The 18,168-nt window shown below is 37.9% G+C and overlaps 1 protein-coding gene across 1 annotated transcript in view; it reads left to right on the forward strand.

Moving 5' to 3' along the window:
• LOC115215822 overlaps positions 1 to 15,776 on the forward strand; it is an 85,323-nt gene extending 69,547 nt beyond the window's left edge. The window contains exons 2-3 of the mRNA XM_029785139.2: positions 10,859 to 10,969; positions 14,779 to 15,776. Coding sequence (XP_029640999.1) covers positions 10,859 to 10,969; positions 14,779 to 15,026 — 359 coding nt within the window. The 3' untranslated portion in view covers positions 15,027 to 15,776. The remainder of the gene's footprint in view (positions 1 to 10,858; positions 10,970 to 14,778) is intronic.
• The last annotated feature ends 2,392 nt before the right edge of the window (positions 15,777 to 18,168 follow it).

The following is an 18,168-nucleotide window of genomic DNA, read 5'->3' on the forward strand; positions in this document are numbered from 1 at the left end:
CCATCATGTCTTTTTTCTTCTTGCATACTCTGTTCTTTTTCTGTCTTTTCTCTCACCTCTGTAATGGCCTCTGTTCCTTGGAACTGGTTGATCTTGCACCTTCACCACTCAGGTGCTCATTTGGTCCCACAGTAACCATTATACTTAGTCCTTTCTCCCTACAATATTAGCCCTCTGGAATCTTCTCCTTGTTAATAACTTTCCTGCAGGTAACAGCATCAAGCTCACCTGACACGATAGAATTTGTAAAGGCCATGGGCGCTGCCTCCTCCTTCAGACTCAACCATTAAAAGAACAATGGGAACTCAGACTATATTATGCAGCCTGTCTCTTTTTAAAGATGATAGTAGAGTGGGATTTGAAGGGGATTTAGCTGCTGCTTCTAGTACATTAAGTAACCAAATAGAGCTTTCCATTTGTGTGATCGTTGTTCTTTTGACCCATAGGCAGGGAGGAAGGGAACTGAATGAGGTTGCTTGGCATGCTAAGCAAAGCAACTAAATCTCCATCAAATCACAGCCTTCCAGCTTCAAAAAACGGAACTTACCAAACACTGTACTTGGAGAATTTGTGACAGATTCCAGGGATTCTCCTGCAAACATGCACACAATAACATACACATTGGAATACACCTGCATTTACATGCATAAACAATATGCATGTTTGCATATTAAAGCGACATGCACAGCCACTATGCATGTACAGGGTTAGGTGCATACACATGTATGCACACTTTAAAGAATTCAGACAACCACGAATCCCAAAAATTGTCTTCACTTAAACAAAAGAACTTTACATTTTTTCACAAGTGGCAAGCTTAATTCTACCGAGATGAAAACTTACATAAACCCCAAAGAAAACCTCTCTCTCTCTCCCTACCTCTCTCTCTCCCTCCCACTCTCTCTCCCCCTCTCCCCACTCTCTCACACACTGTCGAACATTTGTCTGGAGTGTAGTCTTAGAAGATTAAAGACTTAGTATTCCAGAAAGAATTTAAATGGCATGAATTAATTTCTAATTAACTGCTAATTAACTGCATTTCTGTCTCAAATTAGTTTTTATAATGTTTATACCAATCTAAATTGTCATTGTCCATTCAAACTAATCATGTGATCTTGCTGACTTGGACATCCACCTAAATGATATCTTCACAGCTAAACCGTCTGTGTTCTGTGTTTTTATACACAAAACAGATTATTTCATTTAGCATTTGGGGCAATATGTGATGAACGTCAGTCAAACAGCAATGCTTTATGTACAGAAAAGACTTTTCTTTATCATCATCATCTTCATGATCCTCATCATAATCATCGTCCTCATCATCATCATCATCATGGTCAATACCAGTGCTGCTTGAAGTGTGGTTGATGCCAGAGCTGCCTGACTGGCTTCTCTACTGGTGGCACATAAAAAGCACCATTCAAGTGTGGTTGATGCCAGTGCTGCCTGACTGGCCCCAATGCTGGTGGCATGTAAAAAGCACCCACTACACCCTGAGTGGTTGGCATTAGGAAGAGCATCCAGCTGTTGAAACTTCGCCAGATCAGATCAGAGCTTGGTGCAGCCTCCTGGCTTGCCAGCCCTCAGTCAAACCATCCAACCCATGCCAGCATGGAAAGCAGATGTTAAACAATGATGATGATGATCATCATCATTGTTATTTTAGCATCCACTTTTCCATGCTTGCATGAGTCAGATGGAATTTGTTAAGGCAGATTTTCTATGACCAGATACCCATCTTGTTGCCAACCCTCACCAGTTTCCTAGCAAGGTAATATTTTCCCATGACCAGGTATGTTTTTAACAGAAGATTGGAAATAAATACACTGCTTGAATGACAATGATGTTTGTCTAAAACTCATGCACTGTCAGGACATGGATACAACGTTTTGGTTCACCGAGGACTATAGCAGAAGATACTTGTCCAAGGTGCCACGCAGAGTGACTGAACCCAGAATCTGGTAGTTGGAAAACAAACTACTTCCCACTCAGCCACTCCTGTACCTATATGCATAAAACTGGAAGAGGAATCTGTCTGTTAACCCCTTTATTACCATATTTATATTGAGATGCTTTGTGTTTCTTTCAATTATTTTAAATATAGCAAAGAATTTAGTAAAATAACTTAGTTATCATTCAGCTAGTATCAGGAACATAAATTGTGACTAAGGCTTGGTGGAAGATTTTAATTCAAAACTTATGAAAACAAGGCCTTAGTACACAGAGCCAGAACCAGTTTCAGCTGGGTTGGTAATGAAAGGGTTAAGCTAGTGTTAGGAATATAAATTGTAACTAAGGTTTGGTGAAAGATTTTAATTCAAAACCTATGAAAACAAGACATTTGTACTCAGCGCCAGAGCTGGTTTTAGCCAGGATGGTAATGAAAAGGTTAAGCTAGTGTTAGGAACACAAGTTGTGACTAAGGTTTGGTGGAAGATTTTAATTCATAACTTATGAGAATAATACATTTTTACTCAGAGAGCCAGAGCTGGTTTCAGCCTGGTTGGTAACGGAAGGGTTAATCCAAGAATTTATGAATTTTATGTTTGTGTGTATTTTAGCTAAATCTGACAATACTGCTATATCAATACATCTAAATCCCTTGGTCAGTTCTGAGACTGAAAAACATGAAACAAAAACAATCATAATATAATTTTACTTTGAAATTGTGAGACTTCTTTTGGAAATCTTAATCTCCTTGGATTATAACCGAATTTCTGAACTATGATGTATTTACGCTTTTTTTAAGGCACTTGAGTTATTTTTGTATCCCTTTCTTCTACTGATTGTAGTTCCTGTTTAGTATCAGATCTTTCAAAGATCTTCTGTGCACACATACACACTTAAATATGTATATATTTCTATATATAGTATAAATGGATGTTTATATCTTAACCACACGCAACATATATGTATACATGTGTATTTACCGCACCTTTCATCAAAGCTTGTGCATGTGTGTGTGTACTCGCATGTGCATGCGTGTGCCTATTATTTATATATATATATATATACACATACATGTTTGTGTGTGTGTGTGTGTGCATGTATATACATACACACACACACACACACACACACACAAAGGGGTGAGGAGGAAAGTAGTGGGTCGAAGAACTTCCTGCCTTAAGACTGCTCTTTGTCTTTTAATTTAGAAACAACAAACAGCAGGTGGCATTGTTCCTGACCCTTCTTTAATCTCCCTTAATATCTCTCCTACAAAGAAGGAACACTGCTGTCTGCCCTCCTTTTACAATAGCCTCCTTACTTGGTCAGCTTTTTAAACAATGTCGGCATTATTATTTCTTGTTGTTTTAACTAAAATCTTAAGTGATTATGTGGTAATTTGGTGTAGGCCAGCTGCATTGAGGCCAGCCAGCCTTTGTTGATTCTTCTGTCTTCACCACACCAACACCACTGGCACTACTGCAGCACCAACACTACCACATGTAACACCACTACCATCGCTACTACCATCACCATACAACAACCACATTACCACTATCACTAAATCGCTACTATTCCACCACCGTTGCCGCCACCTTGCATTACACTCCACCACCACCACCACCACCCCACACACACCATCTCTCACTACACACCACTATCACCAGCACCATCACACAGAGCCAACAAAAGAGTCTCTTTGCAGTTACTTGACCTGTTAAAAATAGCAACCCGATCTCCCTTCAAATCACACCTTACCATCTTAAAAACAGGAAGGGTATGTCTGATGATGTAAATCCTGGATACCCTTATAAAGACTGGAATGCTTTTGATCAGAGATATACTCAGCCAGGAGGTGAACAACAACAACATACACCCCACACCACTATCACCAATGGTTATATTCCCTATCAAAACACCATTTCTGTTATCATTTAGTAATAATATAGATGAGCTCTGACTGGCTCCCATGCCAGTGGCACGTAAAAAGCACTATCCAAATGCAATCGATGCCAGGCCCACCTGACTGGCGCCTGTGCCGGGAGCATGTAAAAAGCACCTACTACACTCTCAGAGTGGTTGGCGTTAGGAAGGACATCCAGCTGTAGAAACATTAGCAGATCAGATTGGAGCCTGGTGCAGCCCACTGGCTTTCCAGACCTCAGTCAAATCGTTCAACCCATGCCAGCAAGGAAAACGGACGTTAAACAATGATGATGATGATGATGATTAGGGGAAAATACCTCATGGGAATATTCTTATATACTAAATACTCAAACTGTAGGGTCCCTCGTTTTTAATATTAGGAGTTAAAGGGAAAACTTTGATCAGTCAAAATTAGTCAAGCAATAAATATCCCTTCAAGAGACTGTTTAACCCTTTTAATACCAAACCTGCTGAGGTTGCCCCAAATCTATAATACAAACTTCCTGTTTAAAAACAATCTAAAATAGTCTCCCATCAAGATTTCTTGTTAATTTATGTTCTAAACACCAGCCTAATTAATGACCAAATTACTAAATTACTTAATGCTTTATTTTCAAAATCAATTGAAACAAAGGTAGGTATTTCAACAGAAATTTGATAATAAAAGAGTGAAAATCTAAAATACAAAGAAAACTAGAGAGATAACTCTATTAAACTCAGTCAATTGAAATTTGGGGGCAATATAGACATAAGTTGTTAGAAAGAGACTTGATATTTTATAGCCTTTAGTCTTGTCATTCTACGTTGTGAGTTCAAATCCTGCTAAGGTCGACGTTTTTGTATCTCCTTGGATCAATAACAAATTTAACAGTCATATAATGAGGGCTAAATTCATTCACCTCATCAGCAATTATTAATCAATTTTTGTTTCATTATTATGATGTTTCCCTAGGTCAACTTTAAGCTGGACCCCAACTCACTGCTGATATGCTACATATGATAAAATTCAAATGTAGCAGGTAACTAAGTTCTATAAAACAGCAATTAACCAGGTATCATATCTGTAGAGCTAGCAAATATTTTACCACTTCAGAGCAGCAGAAAATATTGTAGTTCTCATAAGATTAATAAAGAGATGGTGTGGCTTAATATTGAAAATACAAACTTGTGGCGATATTCCTTGTCTTATTATCTTTGACTCATTTGCCGCGCTATTGCTGACAGCTCCACAAGACAATGACTTTGAAACATCTACCTTGACGTTAACTCAAACTCATATGTATATCACATATACACACACACACACACATACATATATATATATATATATATATATATATATATGTATATATTATATATATATATATATATATGTGTGTGTTTGTGTGTGTATAAACATCGAAACAGTTAAATTATACAAAAAAGGGACAACAAAACATCCAGATAGATGATACAAAGAAAACAATGACGGGTCATTTGAAGTTTTCTTTCCACAGTCAAGTACACCAGATTATCTTTGCAATATATATATATATATATATATATATACTTATATATATGTATACACACATGGTGCCGAAGGAAGCTCAGCAGTTGGGCAGCCACGTGAATCAGTGTGTGAGAGAAGAGATATTAGGCTGGCTACTGAGTTGAAGGTATACCAAACAGTTGTACAACCTACTCTGCTGTATGCCTGTGAGACATGGACAGTTTAGGAATGCCACACCAAAAAGCTGAACCACTTCCACATGAATGGCCTGAGAAGGCTACTGAAAATCACTTGGTAAGATAAGGTCCCAGACAAAGAGGTCCTCCCTGTAGCTGATCTGCAAAGCATCTCCACACTATGGAGGAGAGCCCAAGTCAGGTGGACAGGCCACCTTGTCCAAATGCCCAAGACACACCTTTCCAAGAGACTCTACTCTTCTATGGTGAACTGCCAGAAGGTAAGCGCATGCAAGGTGCACAGGAAAGGCACTTCAAGGACACAATCAAAGACTCATCAAAAAGCTTTAAGATCAACCCCTAACCCCTGGGAAACACAAAAACAAAACAGCATTGCCTGGTGAAGCTGCACTAGCAGAGGTGCCACCTCCTATGAACAGAACGAGATCACAAGGGTACAAAGAAAATATGCACTACACCGGTTCAGGGCTGATATCTTGCTTTCAGTCCCTGCAGACCACCAGTGCCTGACCTGTGTCAGAGCCATCCATGCATGAATCACAGCGATTGAACATAGACAGATACAACATGCTTCGTCTTCATCTCCCATGTGTGTCCTTGGCCATCATCAACAATGACAAACAACATGATACTATACATATATATATATATATATGTATATACACACATATACACACACACACACACACACACACACACACATTTTTATATATATACATATGTACACATAAGTAACACTATATGTGCAAGCAACCTGCTCACTTGTGAAACTATGAATATTTTCCAGCTGTGCCTTTTTTTCTACCAATTGAACTCTGTGACAGAAGTGGCAATCAGCTGCCAACATTTCTCCAGCTGCTGGTACCTGGAAGACACTTAACCAGTTGAAATAGCACAGCATATCTGTTTGATCAAGGTCACAGTTTTCATTCAGAGCTAAGAGATATTTATAGGTGTGTGTGCGCGTGTGTGTGTGTATGTGCTAGTATGGGAGGTGGCCATCTGAAGATGATTGAAGATCATGATGATATATATATACACACACACACAACACAAGCATGGCTGTGTTTGCTTCCCAACCACATGTTTCGCCACTTCGTGCAAGTGTCTTCTGCTTTACCGCTGGGCCAAGCAAAGCCTTGCAAATGGATCTGATTGAAAGAAACTGAAACAAGTTCACTGTCTGCTGCATACACACATCCAAACACACATATACATATATATATATATATATATATATATATATATACACATATATATATATATAATATATATCATATATATGTTTCTTTTATTTGCTACTGTGGCCATGCTGGACCACCACATTTAGTCAAACAAATCAACCCCAGGACTTATTCTTTGTAAGCCTAGCACTTATTCTATCGGTCTCTTATGCCGAACCGCTAAGTTACAGGGACATGAACACACCAACATCGGTTGTCAAGCGATGGTGGGGAGGACAAACACAGACACACACACACACACACATATATATACAACAGGTTTCTTTCAGTTTCCATCTGCCAAATCCACTCACAAGGCTTTGGTCAGCCTGAGGTTATAGTAGAGGACACTTGCCCAAGGTGCCACGCAGAGGGACTGAACCCGGAACTATGTGGCTGGTAAGCAGTTACTCTAAATTATAGTATATATATATATTATATATATATATATATACACATATATATATATATATATACATATATATATGTTTCTTTTATTTGCTACTGTGGCCATGCTGGACCACCACATTTAGTCAAACAAATCACCCCAGGAACTTATTCTTTGTAAGCCTAGCACTTATTCTATCGGTCTCTTATGCCGAACCGCTAAGTTACAGGGGACCTGAAAACACACCAACATCGGTTGTCAAGCGATGGTGGGGAGGACAAACACAGACACACACACACACACACATATATATACAACAGGTTTCTTTCAGTTTCCATCTGCCAAATCACTCCCACAAAGGCTTTGGTCAGCCTGAGGTATAGTAGAGGACACTTGCCCAAGGTGCCACGCAGAGGGACTGAACCCGGAACTATGTGGCTGGTAAGCAAGTTACTTACTCTAATAATAATATATAATATATTATATATATATATATATATACATTATATTATATATATATATAATATATATAAAATATATATACATTAAAGTTGAATTTAACATATGCTAGCGTCTTATAAAACTAAATTTATATATCCTAAATTTGCAGAAGAATTGTGTCATTGGGTCAGTTTAACTTAATGGTAAAGCATTGGACACATAATCACAGGGATGTGAGTTCAAGTCTCATGGCCGGCCACCGACAGATTTTTATGCAAAATATGGATTATATATATATGTTGTGTGTGTGTGTATATATATATATAATAGATGCAGTGGCACATAAAAAGCACCCACTACACATCACGGAGTGTTGGCGTTAGGCAGGGCATCCAGCTAGAAACATTGCCAGATTAGATGGAGCCTGGTGCAGCCTTCTCTGGCTTCCCATAACCCCCGGTGACCGTCCAACCCATGCTAGCATGGATAACTGGACTGTAAACGACGATGATGATGGATGATATACACACATACATACACACATACACACAGATATATATATATATATACATATATGTGTGTGTGTTTAAGTGAAGGAATTCATATTTCTTTTGTTTTCACCTGTGTTTGCAGATTGGAAACAAACTGCTCATTTGCACATTGTTGTTTGTTTCCTTTTTTCCACATAACCATGTTTGGATAGAATGGGGGAGATTACTACCTTATTTGGAAATAGAAGGATTTTAAGTGATAGGAAGGGTATCCTGCCATGGAAAGCCCTGCCCCTACACACTCTCACCTGATCCGTGGAAATGTGGAAAAGCAGGCATTAAAATGATGATGATGATGACGACGATGAGGATAAAAGTGATAATGGTTGCGGTGGTAATGATGCCTCTGTCTACCAAACTCTTTCAGAAGATATATGTGTGTGTGTGTGAGTGCTTATTTCTATGTAAGTGCACCTGTTTGTGTCTGTGTGTCTGCAGATGTGTGAATTTGTGAATTTGTGTTCTTCTGGGAGATAATAATCATAATCTATAAATAATTCCTGTGAAAATGTGTTGAAATGTTGAAATCTTCTTCAAAGAACTGTTTACCATCATGATGGTGCTTCCTCTACATCTGTTTTCCTGTGTGATATTAAAGTTCAAAATATAAAGCTGCTCAGAACTGACACTTTGTGTGTGTGTGTGTGAGAGATTGTGGTGTGTGTGAGAGAGATTTTGTGTGTGTGTGAGAGAGATTGTGTGTGTGTGTGTGTGTGTGTGCGTGTTTCAAAATTGAAGCACTGACATGTTAGTAATTTTTTCTCACTCAAAATATAAATCCTCTTTGTATTTTTATAAAGTTTTGTCACATGTTAATAATTGCATTTAACAGAACTGTATGCTTTGTGTTGGTGTGTGCGTGTGTGTGCATTTGTGTGTGTGTATGCAAGCAATGTGTATGTCTGTGGGTGGGGTTCAACGTCTAACAGTTGTGTGTGCAGTATGTATTACTTCAGAATGATTCGTTGTTGTTTTACCTCGTTTAATAAAGAGACATGGCTGTGGGCTTAAGTGGTACAACTGCATGATCCCACATTCGATCTTACTGCATGCACAGAACCTTGCACAAGTGTTTTCTCTCACAGCAGCCATTCAACAGAACTGGGACACTTTTGGGGATAAAACACCAACTTGGTCAAGGCTGACTTGGAACCAAATTACCCAACATCAACGTTTGTTGTCATTTCACAACTGTTTTTCCTTCTGGCATGGATTGGACGACTTAACAGTATCTGAGAGGCTGCAGGACTACATCTGGCATCAGTGTCTCAGTTTTGGCATGGTATCTATAACTAGATGCCCTTCCTAATGCCAACCGCCTTCCAAGGTGTACTGGGTGTTTTTTGTTACTTTCTAACCTCACAAGACTAAGGAGCCTCCTTGGCTGAGAGGGAAATGTCTTTATGCCAAGGGTTGAAAGGTTAAAGTATGACAGACGAGACAGGAAAAGATTTGTTGTTGCAGAGAAGATACATGGTTCCACCCCACCAACACGTATAAGGGTGCGTAGGAGTAATTGGGTTGTAGCTGGAAAGAGAAGTAAAGATGGTGGTAACGAGGCATCAAAACATAGCCACTAGGCACAAAAGGGTTTAAAGAAGTGATCAAAGGGACAGACCAGGAAGGGTGGGTGAATAAAGATTGCAAGAGTGTGGATGGGCACTGGGAGCTGATTAGATGGAGCTAGGTGTAGGGGTGAATGCTGAACAAGAGTAGAGGAGAAAATTGGAGGAAGAGGAATAGAAGTGGACGCTTGCCCTAGTGGACAGGGTGACCATAGTTTTTGTTGACTTTCCACAAGTAGCCATCAAAAATCTGTCCCCTTTTGGAGAATTTTTCTATACTTGAAAATTTAGGGTTTTTTTTTTTATTTCCCTTGGTTACACATTTTTTATGAAATACCACACTATCATTCAGTACTTTCATCAATTGTTTTGTTAACCCTTGTGGTTAATAAAGAAAACGTTGTTGTTGTTGTTGTTGTTGTTCTTCTTCTTCTTTTCTTCTTCTTCTTCTTCTTCTTCTTCTTTCACTTGAAAAGGAAGTTGAGGGTGGAGAGGGAAGTGTTGCCTTGTAGCAAGTTTGTTGAAAGATGGGTGAATGTTGGGAGAATAGCCAATGTGAAAGGACCAATTCTGAGTATGCACCTGTATAAAAAAAAAAAAAAATAGCTCTTGCCCTGTTGTTTAGGCACCCATGGCTTTTGTGGGGTTTTCCACGAGGACCTTCAAGCACCACCCCTATTGGAAGTTTTAATTTAATTTCTAATTGTTATTTATATTATTTACACGTTGTAAAACCCATTGTCCTCTCAATACATGGCTACGATGCTCCCCCACTACTTCTGCTCGTGATCAGAGATGCACATATCGTCAGCCACTAAGGGACATGCTTAACCGATTAAAGTCAAACAACAGACAAGCAAATCTGTGGTATTGAGCAGAATATTTGCTGTAGCCCATCTTTTTTATACCAAGAGAAAACAATATACATGATAACACTTCCAATCAGTCAAGATCCGAAGCCATGAGAGCCACTGCCTGCTATCGCATCAGGGCATTATTATTATTATTATTATTATTCTCATCATCATTGTTGCCGTTGTTATTATTAACTATTGTTGTTATTAATTATTGTTTTGTATGTAAAGAACTTTTGATTAAATGATTGCATTTTTATTTCTGATGTTGTTGCAGTATGTGGTGCCATTATACTGGTTGGTGTTGTGATCCTAGGAAAATTGTTTATATCTCGGGACCTGAGACGGCCTCCACAACCTACACATGCCTGTTTTCAAACTTGTTCTGGTATGAATCTAATGAATTTTCTATCTTTCATTCAATAATTGTTTTCTTTCTTTATTTTTATTCTTACTCAAGCAATTTTGTTTGAGTTGAAGGGGACATGTTCATCACTTTTGCACACCTTCCCAAGCTATGGATGTAAATGATGGCCATGTCAGACTTATTGCTCTGCAAGTTGGTGCCTGTCGAGAATACAAAAGCAGGGAAAGGGAAAAAATTTTGTGGAAAGAAGTACTGGGGTGGAAGGATAAAGAGGATGGCTGAACCACTTCTCTTGTATCGCCCTTGTTGTAACTTGAGGGTATGTTCTGATACCTCTGCACCATATTCTCTCCTTTTCCAACAATGGTAGCCATGTACCTCCTCTGCTGCAAGACACCTGTTATTATCCCTCTGTCATACTTGGCATCACCTGGCATAAAGCCACCTTACTCAATGCTGCTCCCCACCCCTCAGTTGAAGGGTCTTGTCTTGCAAGTTACTTTTTGCCAGTGCTACATTAAAGGCACCCACTGCACTGGTTGGTTTTAGGAAGGGCATCCAGCTGTAGAAATTATGACAAAGCAGACAAATGGAGCACAGTGCAGGCCGCTGGCTAATCAGCTCTGTCAAACTGTCCAATCCATGCCAGCATGGAAGACAGATATTTAGTGGTGATGATAGTGTTTGGTTCCACTGTGAGGATACTTGGGGAGAGCATAGTGTATTAATCAGGAAGGTATGGATAAAGAGAGGTTGGTGAATAAGGAGGGTTTAACTCTTTCATGACTGTATTTATTTTGAGATGCTCTGTGTTTCTTTCAATTACCTTAAATATAACAAAGAATTTAGTAAAATAACTTAGTTATCATTAAGCTAGTGTTAGGAACATAAATTGTGACTAAGGTTTGGTGGAAGATTTAAATTCAAAACTTATGAAAACAAGACATTTGTACCAGAGCCTGAGCTGGTTTCAGCCAGGTTGGTAATGAAAGGGTTAAGCTAGTGTTAGGAACATAAATTGTGACTAAGGTTTGGTGGAAGATTTTAATTCAAAACTTATGGAAACAAAACATTTGTACCCAGAGCCTGAGCCAGTTTCAGCCAGGCTAGTAATGAAAGGGTTAAGCTATTGTTGGGAACATAAATTGTGACTAAGGTTTGGTGGAAGATTTTAATTCAAAACTTATGAAAACAAAGCATTTGACTCAGAGCCAGAACCGGTTTCAGCCAGGTTGGTAATAAAAAGGGTTAAGCTAGTGTTAGGAATGTTGATGGTGGAGGTGTATACAGCAGTTCAATTCCCATGTAAAACTTCATTCACTAACCTCCACCACCATGCGAGCATGGTGAAATGTATGTTAAAATTGTTGTAATGCTGGTGGTGAGGTGAATGCTAGTAGTAGTGGCTGAGGGGAAAGGAAGTGATGACTGGCAGTGCAGAAAAGGTGAGAGCAGCAGAATAATACAATAAGTGGAGGAGGCATAAGAGATAAGGAAATGGGATTTGGGGTCGGTAATGTTTCAAGGGTGCCTTGTATAGTTCTCTACTGCCTCAATTTTTCCAGTCTTTCCAAGCCTGTCTCCTTGGTTTTATGGCTACAATTACATTACCCATTGATCTAACTGGAACATTGCACCAGCCATGGATTTGATCCTTAGCCATCAGTAGGTTGTCCTGTAGGAACTTCCAGCTGTTATGTATCTCCTCCTCCTCCTCCTCATCATCATCATATCATCATCATCAAATACCTCAACTAGTGTTTCTCTCAATTTCTGACTCTTCAATAGACCTTTAAAACTTCTCGTCCTCCTTTACCAGGCTGGTTTGCATCTCTGAAACTTATCCAGCTCTAAATCTGAAATCACTAATCACTAACCTATACTGTGCTATACTTTCTTCACCAGTGAAAGACTTGCATTTACAGCCATCTGTCTGTCCCATTTCCTAGAGAAAGTGTAGTCAATCTGACTTGTGTGTTCACCAGATTGATGGATGATCAGATGGCTGGCTGGCTGGCTTCCTGATGTTAATGCGACAAGCTAGCAGAAACATTAGCACACCAGGTGAAATGCTTAGCAGTATTTCTTCTGTCTTTATGTTCTGAGTTCAAACTTCGCCGAGGTTGACTTTGCCGTTCATCCTTTCGGGATTGATAAATTAAGTACCTGTTGCGTACTGTGGTCGATCTAATCAAGTGGTCCTCTCCCCCAAAATTTTGGACCTTGTGCCTAGATTAGAAAAGGATGTTAATGTTGCAGATCATCAAATCATTTGCGTCCCAGAACTCCAGCAGCTTTGTTCCATCTCCATTCCAAGAACCAATGCTCTAACCTCTGCACACACAATGGAATCCATCAGTGTGCTACACACACACACACATACACATACGCATTTATAAATACATAGCTACTTATGTACATAAGTGTGTGTATGTGTGTGTGTGTAACATGTGAAGAACAGAGTCAGTGATCATTATTTACATTTGACGGATATTTGTCCTCATCTTGATTGTTGTTAGCACAACGTTTCGGATGATATACCCTCCAGCCTTCATCAGGTGTCTTGGGGAAATTTTGAACCTGGGTTCTCATTCCTATGGTATTTTTTGATGTTGTTGTTGTTGTTGTTGAAGCACCCCTACTCAGCTCAAAACAATATCTGTGTATCGAAGTTCCCTTGTCCGAAAATATAAGGACACAGGTCGTGTCGTATAGCCAACTGGAGACGATGTCTCCTGCAACTAAATCACAGCAACATTCGTCCTAAACCAGGACTGCCATGTTATGTTAGCAAACTATCTTTACTACAAAGTACTGTTGCTGAATATCTCTCATCGTGAGATTTAAAAATAGTAATTTTCTAATTTATAGAGCAATGACTAGTTGTCACTTTGAAAACTATATATTTCAAATGGAAATTTGGCAGCGTCACTTCTAGTCAAATAATTATTCAGTACTGATGAAGAGAAATAACCCAGAAATCGCAATACACAGATATTGTTTTGAGCTGAGTGGGGGTGCTAGATTCCCTTGTTCAAAAATATAAGGACACAGATCGTGTCGTATAGCCAGCTGGAGACGATATCTCCTGGGGCTAAATTACAGCAACATTTGTCCTAAACCAGGACTGCCATGTTATGTTGGCAAACAATCTTTACTCCATATATTTTTTTTATATATATTCTTTATTTGGATTATACCGGTGGTCTTAGATGTTTGACATCCCTTTGAAGGATTTCAGTTCTCACCTCAGCCGCAGCTCTGAGCTGAAAAATATATATATATATATATATATATATATATATATATACAGGGTGACCCAAAAGTAGGTGGACTGTAGGTTGAATAGGGTTTGTGTTAGGGTTATATTATAACCTGTGTTGATAAAAATTTTCAGTGCTTTTGTATTGTATTATTGTATACAATAAAATTTAATTGTATATGTAATAATCGTTTATCAAAATTTAATTGTATTAGTATGTAATCTCGAATTAAGGGCAGCTGCATCGAACTCTCTCATGCATCAAATGGCAATTGCTAAAAAGCATTCATGAAGTAAAATCATGTAGCAACACCAAATGGCGGTGCCCCAGCATGGCCACAGCTCGTGAGCTGAAACTAGATAAAATAAAAAAATAAAATAAATAAATTTACAGTCCACCTACATTTGGTTCATCTTGTATATACTCTGCTTTATCTATTGACTTTCCTTTCCCCCTATAAAATCAAACACCTCTGTATACATACACATCTGTTTGTTAATAAACTCCGTGCTCCTTCTCACATCAAATTCACTTATGCCCCACAATTTTCCTTTCTTCTCCTTTCAGTGGTTTACACACACTCTCAAGACCAAATTAGCCCGGTGTTTATGGATCCTCCTCCAGCCTACGACACAATAGCTTACGAACCGCATCCAAATATTGGCTTAATCGACCTAGGACGTTCTACCACGTCGGACACTATTCTCACCACTGTGGACATTCACCGTGACGGCAGGGCTGTTATCTTGCAACCTCCCAAGTATTCTGATGTAGCCACACCGTTGCCTTCCTATGAATCGGTCACTGCTGAGTGACATTGCAGCCTTCATACACCTCTCTTTTTCTTTTCTTTTCTTTTTTATTTTCATAAATTATTATCATTATCATTATTATATAAGGTAATGAGCTGGCAGAATTGTGGCATATCTTTTGGCTTCATGTTTCTGAGTTCAAATTCTGCCAAAGTCAGCTTTGCCTTTCATCCTATTGGGGTTGATGAAATAAGTACCAGTTGAACACTGGAGTTTATCTCATCGATTTACCCTCTCCCTAAATACGCTGGCCTGGTGCCAAAAAATAAGAAAGCATTTTTTTGTTTTTTTCTTTTTTCACATTGCCACAATCAATACTGACACGCACAGTTTTCAGTGAAGTAAAAAAAAAAAAAAAACAAACACAAAGGCAAAACATTAGCAAAACAAAAACAAACCTTTTTTTTTATTTAAATTTTATAATTTATTATAATTTATTAGCATCAGTACCAAATAACAACCACCTCTTTTCAAAATTGCTGGCCTTGTGCCAAGACAGTTTTGATACCATCATCATTATCATCATCATTATTATCATCCAAATTATCATCATCATCATCATCATCATCATCATCATCATCATTAAGATGTTTCAAAACGGTTTCATGCCAGATTCTACTTATTATTTTCTATTGTCCATTCCGCAGGAGTAGTTTCGTTTAGACAAAACCAAAGGAGAAGCTGCCATATTATTCACAGACTCACAACTAATCTAGCAGGAAATATCTTTTAGAACACAAACTCTATCCAACCGAGTTTTCTTAAAGTTATTTTTATTATTATTTCGTTCCCTTTCTTTCTATTTATTTTGATTGCTTTTTTTTTCCAAAGTACCGATCACATGTTGTATGATAGTATATACATTATAAATGTATATACATTATATATATATATATATATATATATATATATATATATATATATACACATACACACACATATATATATATATATATACGTATATATGTGTGTATATATATATATACACACACACACACATATATTTATACATACACACACACAATTAAATTTCCGGGTTCAGTCCCACTGCATAACACCTTGGGCAAGTGTCTTCTACTATAGCCTCGAGCCAACCAAAGCCCTGTGAGTGGATTTGGTAGACATAAACTGAAAGAAGCCCGTCGTGTATATATGTGTGTGTGTGTGTGTTTGTCCTCCACCATCGTTTGACAACCGATGTCGGTGTGTTCACGTCCCCATAACTTAACAGTTCAGCAAAAAAAAACCAATAGAATAAGTATTAGGCTTACAAAGAATAAGTCCTGGGGTCAATTTGTTCCACTAAAAGTGGTGCTCCAGCATGGCTGCAGTCAAATGACTGAAACAATTAAAAGAATAAATGTATGTATGTGTAATGTCCTGATCATTGTGTCTTGTAATGGTCATATTAAAGGTCAAATTAGGTGTATTTGTATTTGAGTGGACAAGACTAGAGTAAATGCCCAGCCATTGAAGCTTGAAATTATCATTAAATGACAGTGTCCTATGACTGACATTGTAAAACGATGACCACCCCCTGAGAACATGTGTCTGAACAGTAATATTTAAAATGGCCACTCTGAGATCATCCTTTGAGAATGAGTCAGAGCACTGATTCCTGAAGTGGCCCTCCCTGGAAAATGTGTCTGAGCACTTATGTTCGAAGTGGTCATCCCTAGAGCAATGACATTTAAAATGGCCTTCTCTATAGAATGTGTCTGGACACTGATGTTTGAAGTAGCCAACTCTGGAGCAATGATTTTGAAATGGTCACACTTTATGCTGGACGCTTTATACAGAAGTTGAAAGGTGCTTTTTATTTTCTCCCATTTTCTCTGTCAGCAGTTTGAATTATATTTTCACCTAGAGCAGTAAAGCAGAGGACAAAATGCTTGATTTCAAATTCAACCAAGGTCAACTTTACCTTTCATATTTCTGGGATTCATAAAACAAAATACCAGTAACGTACTGGAATCAATATTATTACCATGCCCTCCTTATCAAATTTGTGGCCTTGTATCTCTGCTGGAAATCAATGTTTTCACTTCTGATGAGGACAGTGAAGATAATCAATTCAATAGAACATCGAAGAACTTGCCAAAGGAAAGAGTCCTTTTCTTTGTCATGACACGGCCACTGCCATCAGTATTTACTTAATTCTGAAATCTTGCCAATATGACCACCACAACTGTCCCTGTGCTTATATTAACAGTATTAGACTGGACTGGACAAATTTAAGAATGTAGTTATATATTTCTTGCCATACTTTTGAAACACTTTTGAAATTAAAACTCTTTGGGAAAAACAAAGAAGTTAGACAAACAAATCTGGAAATAATATATTTCTAAATCTCTCAGAGAGATTTATGCATTAGCAGCATGATAAAGTGATAGCATGTTGTCGGCTTAATGTGACATTCCCATGAAAGGGAAGAATGCTACTGTTTCCCTGGGCTAAATAACAGTAGCATTCTTCCCTTTTATGGGACTCACATTAAAAAAATCTGGGTTTCAAATTTATTGGATCTTCTTCAGCTTCACTTTAGTTAGAACAAGAAATCTCTATCAGTCAGATGTGTGTGTTTGTGTCTGTATAAATATATATAGATAAATATATATATATATATATATATATAATATATATATATATATATAATATATATATATATATATATATATACACTTCGTTTTGGGATTTGGTTTGCAAGATTCTTTATATGAGCTCATGTGTTGAAGCATATTTTGTTGTGTCCGGAGTGAATCATTCTCTTTTAGCAACTTATTATTCAACACACTCACCGGTGAAGTTTCCACTCATTTACTTATATATTTTTCCTAAAATTTTCATTATGTTTTGCAACCTTTCTGAAATGACTATTGAAAAGGTTGCAAGACACAATGAAAATTTGCAGAAAAAATAAATAAGTAAATGAGTGGAAACTGATCCGGTGAGTGTGTTAAATTATAAGGCTCTAAAAGAGAATGACTCTCCCCAAACACAACAATATATATTAAACAAAAGTTATCTAAGAGAAGTAACTATGAGTGGCTGGTGGCATGTATTTGAACAACAAAGACAAATAAGGATATATTATATTCCATATATTTTTGATTTTTGAAATTATCTCTGTTTCCGGAGAAGGTAG

This window comes from Octopus sinensis, linkage group LG9, assembly GCF_006345805.1.
Source record: "Octopus sinensis linkage group LG9, ASM634580v1, whole genome shotgun sequence".
Classification (NCBI taxonomy): Eukaryota; Metazoa; Mollusca; class Cephalopoda; order Octopoda; family Octopodidae; genus Octopus; species Octopus sinensis.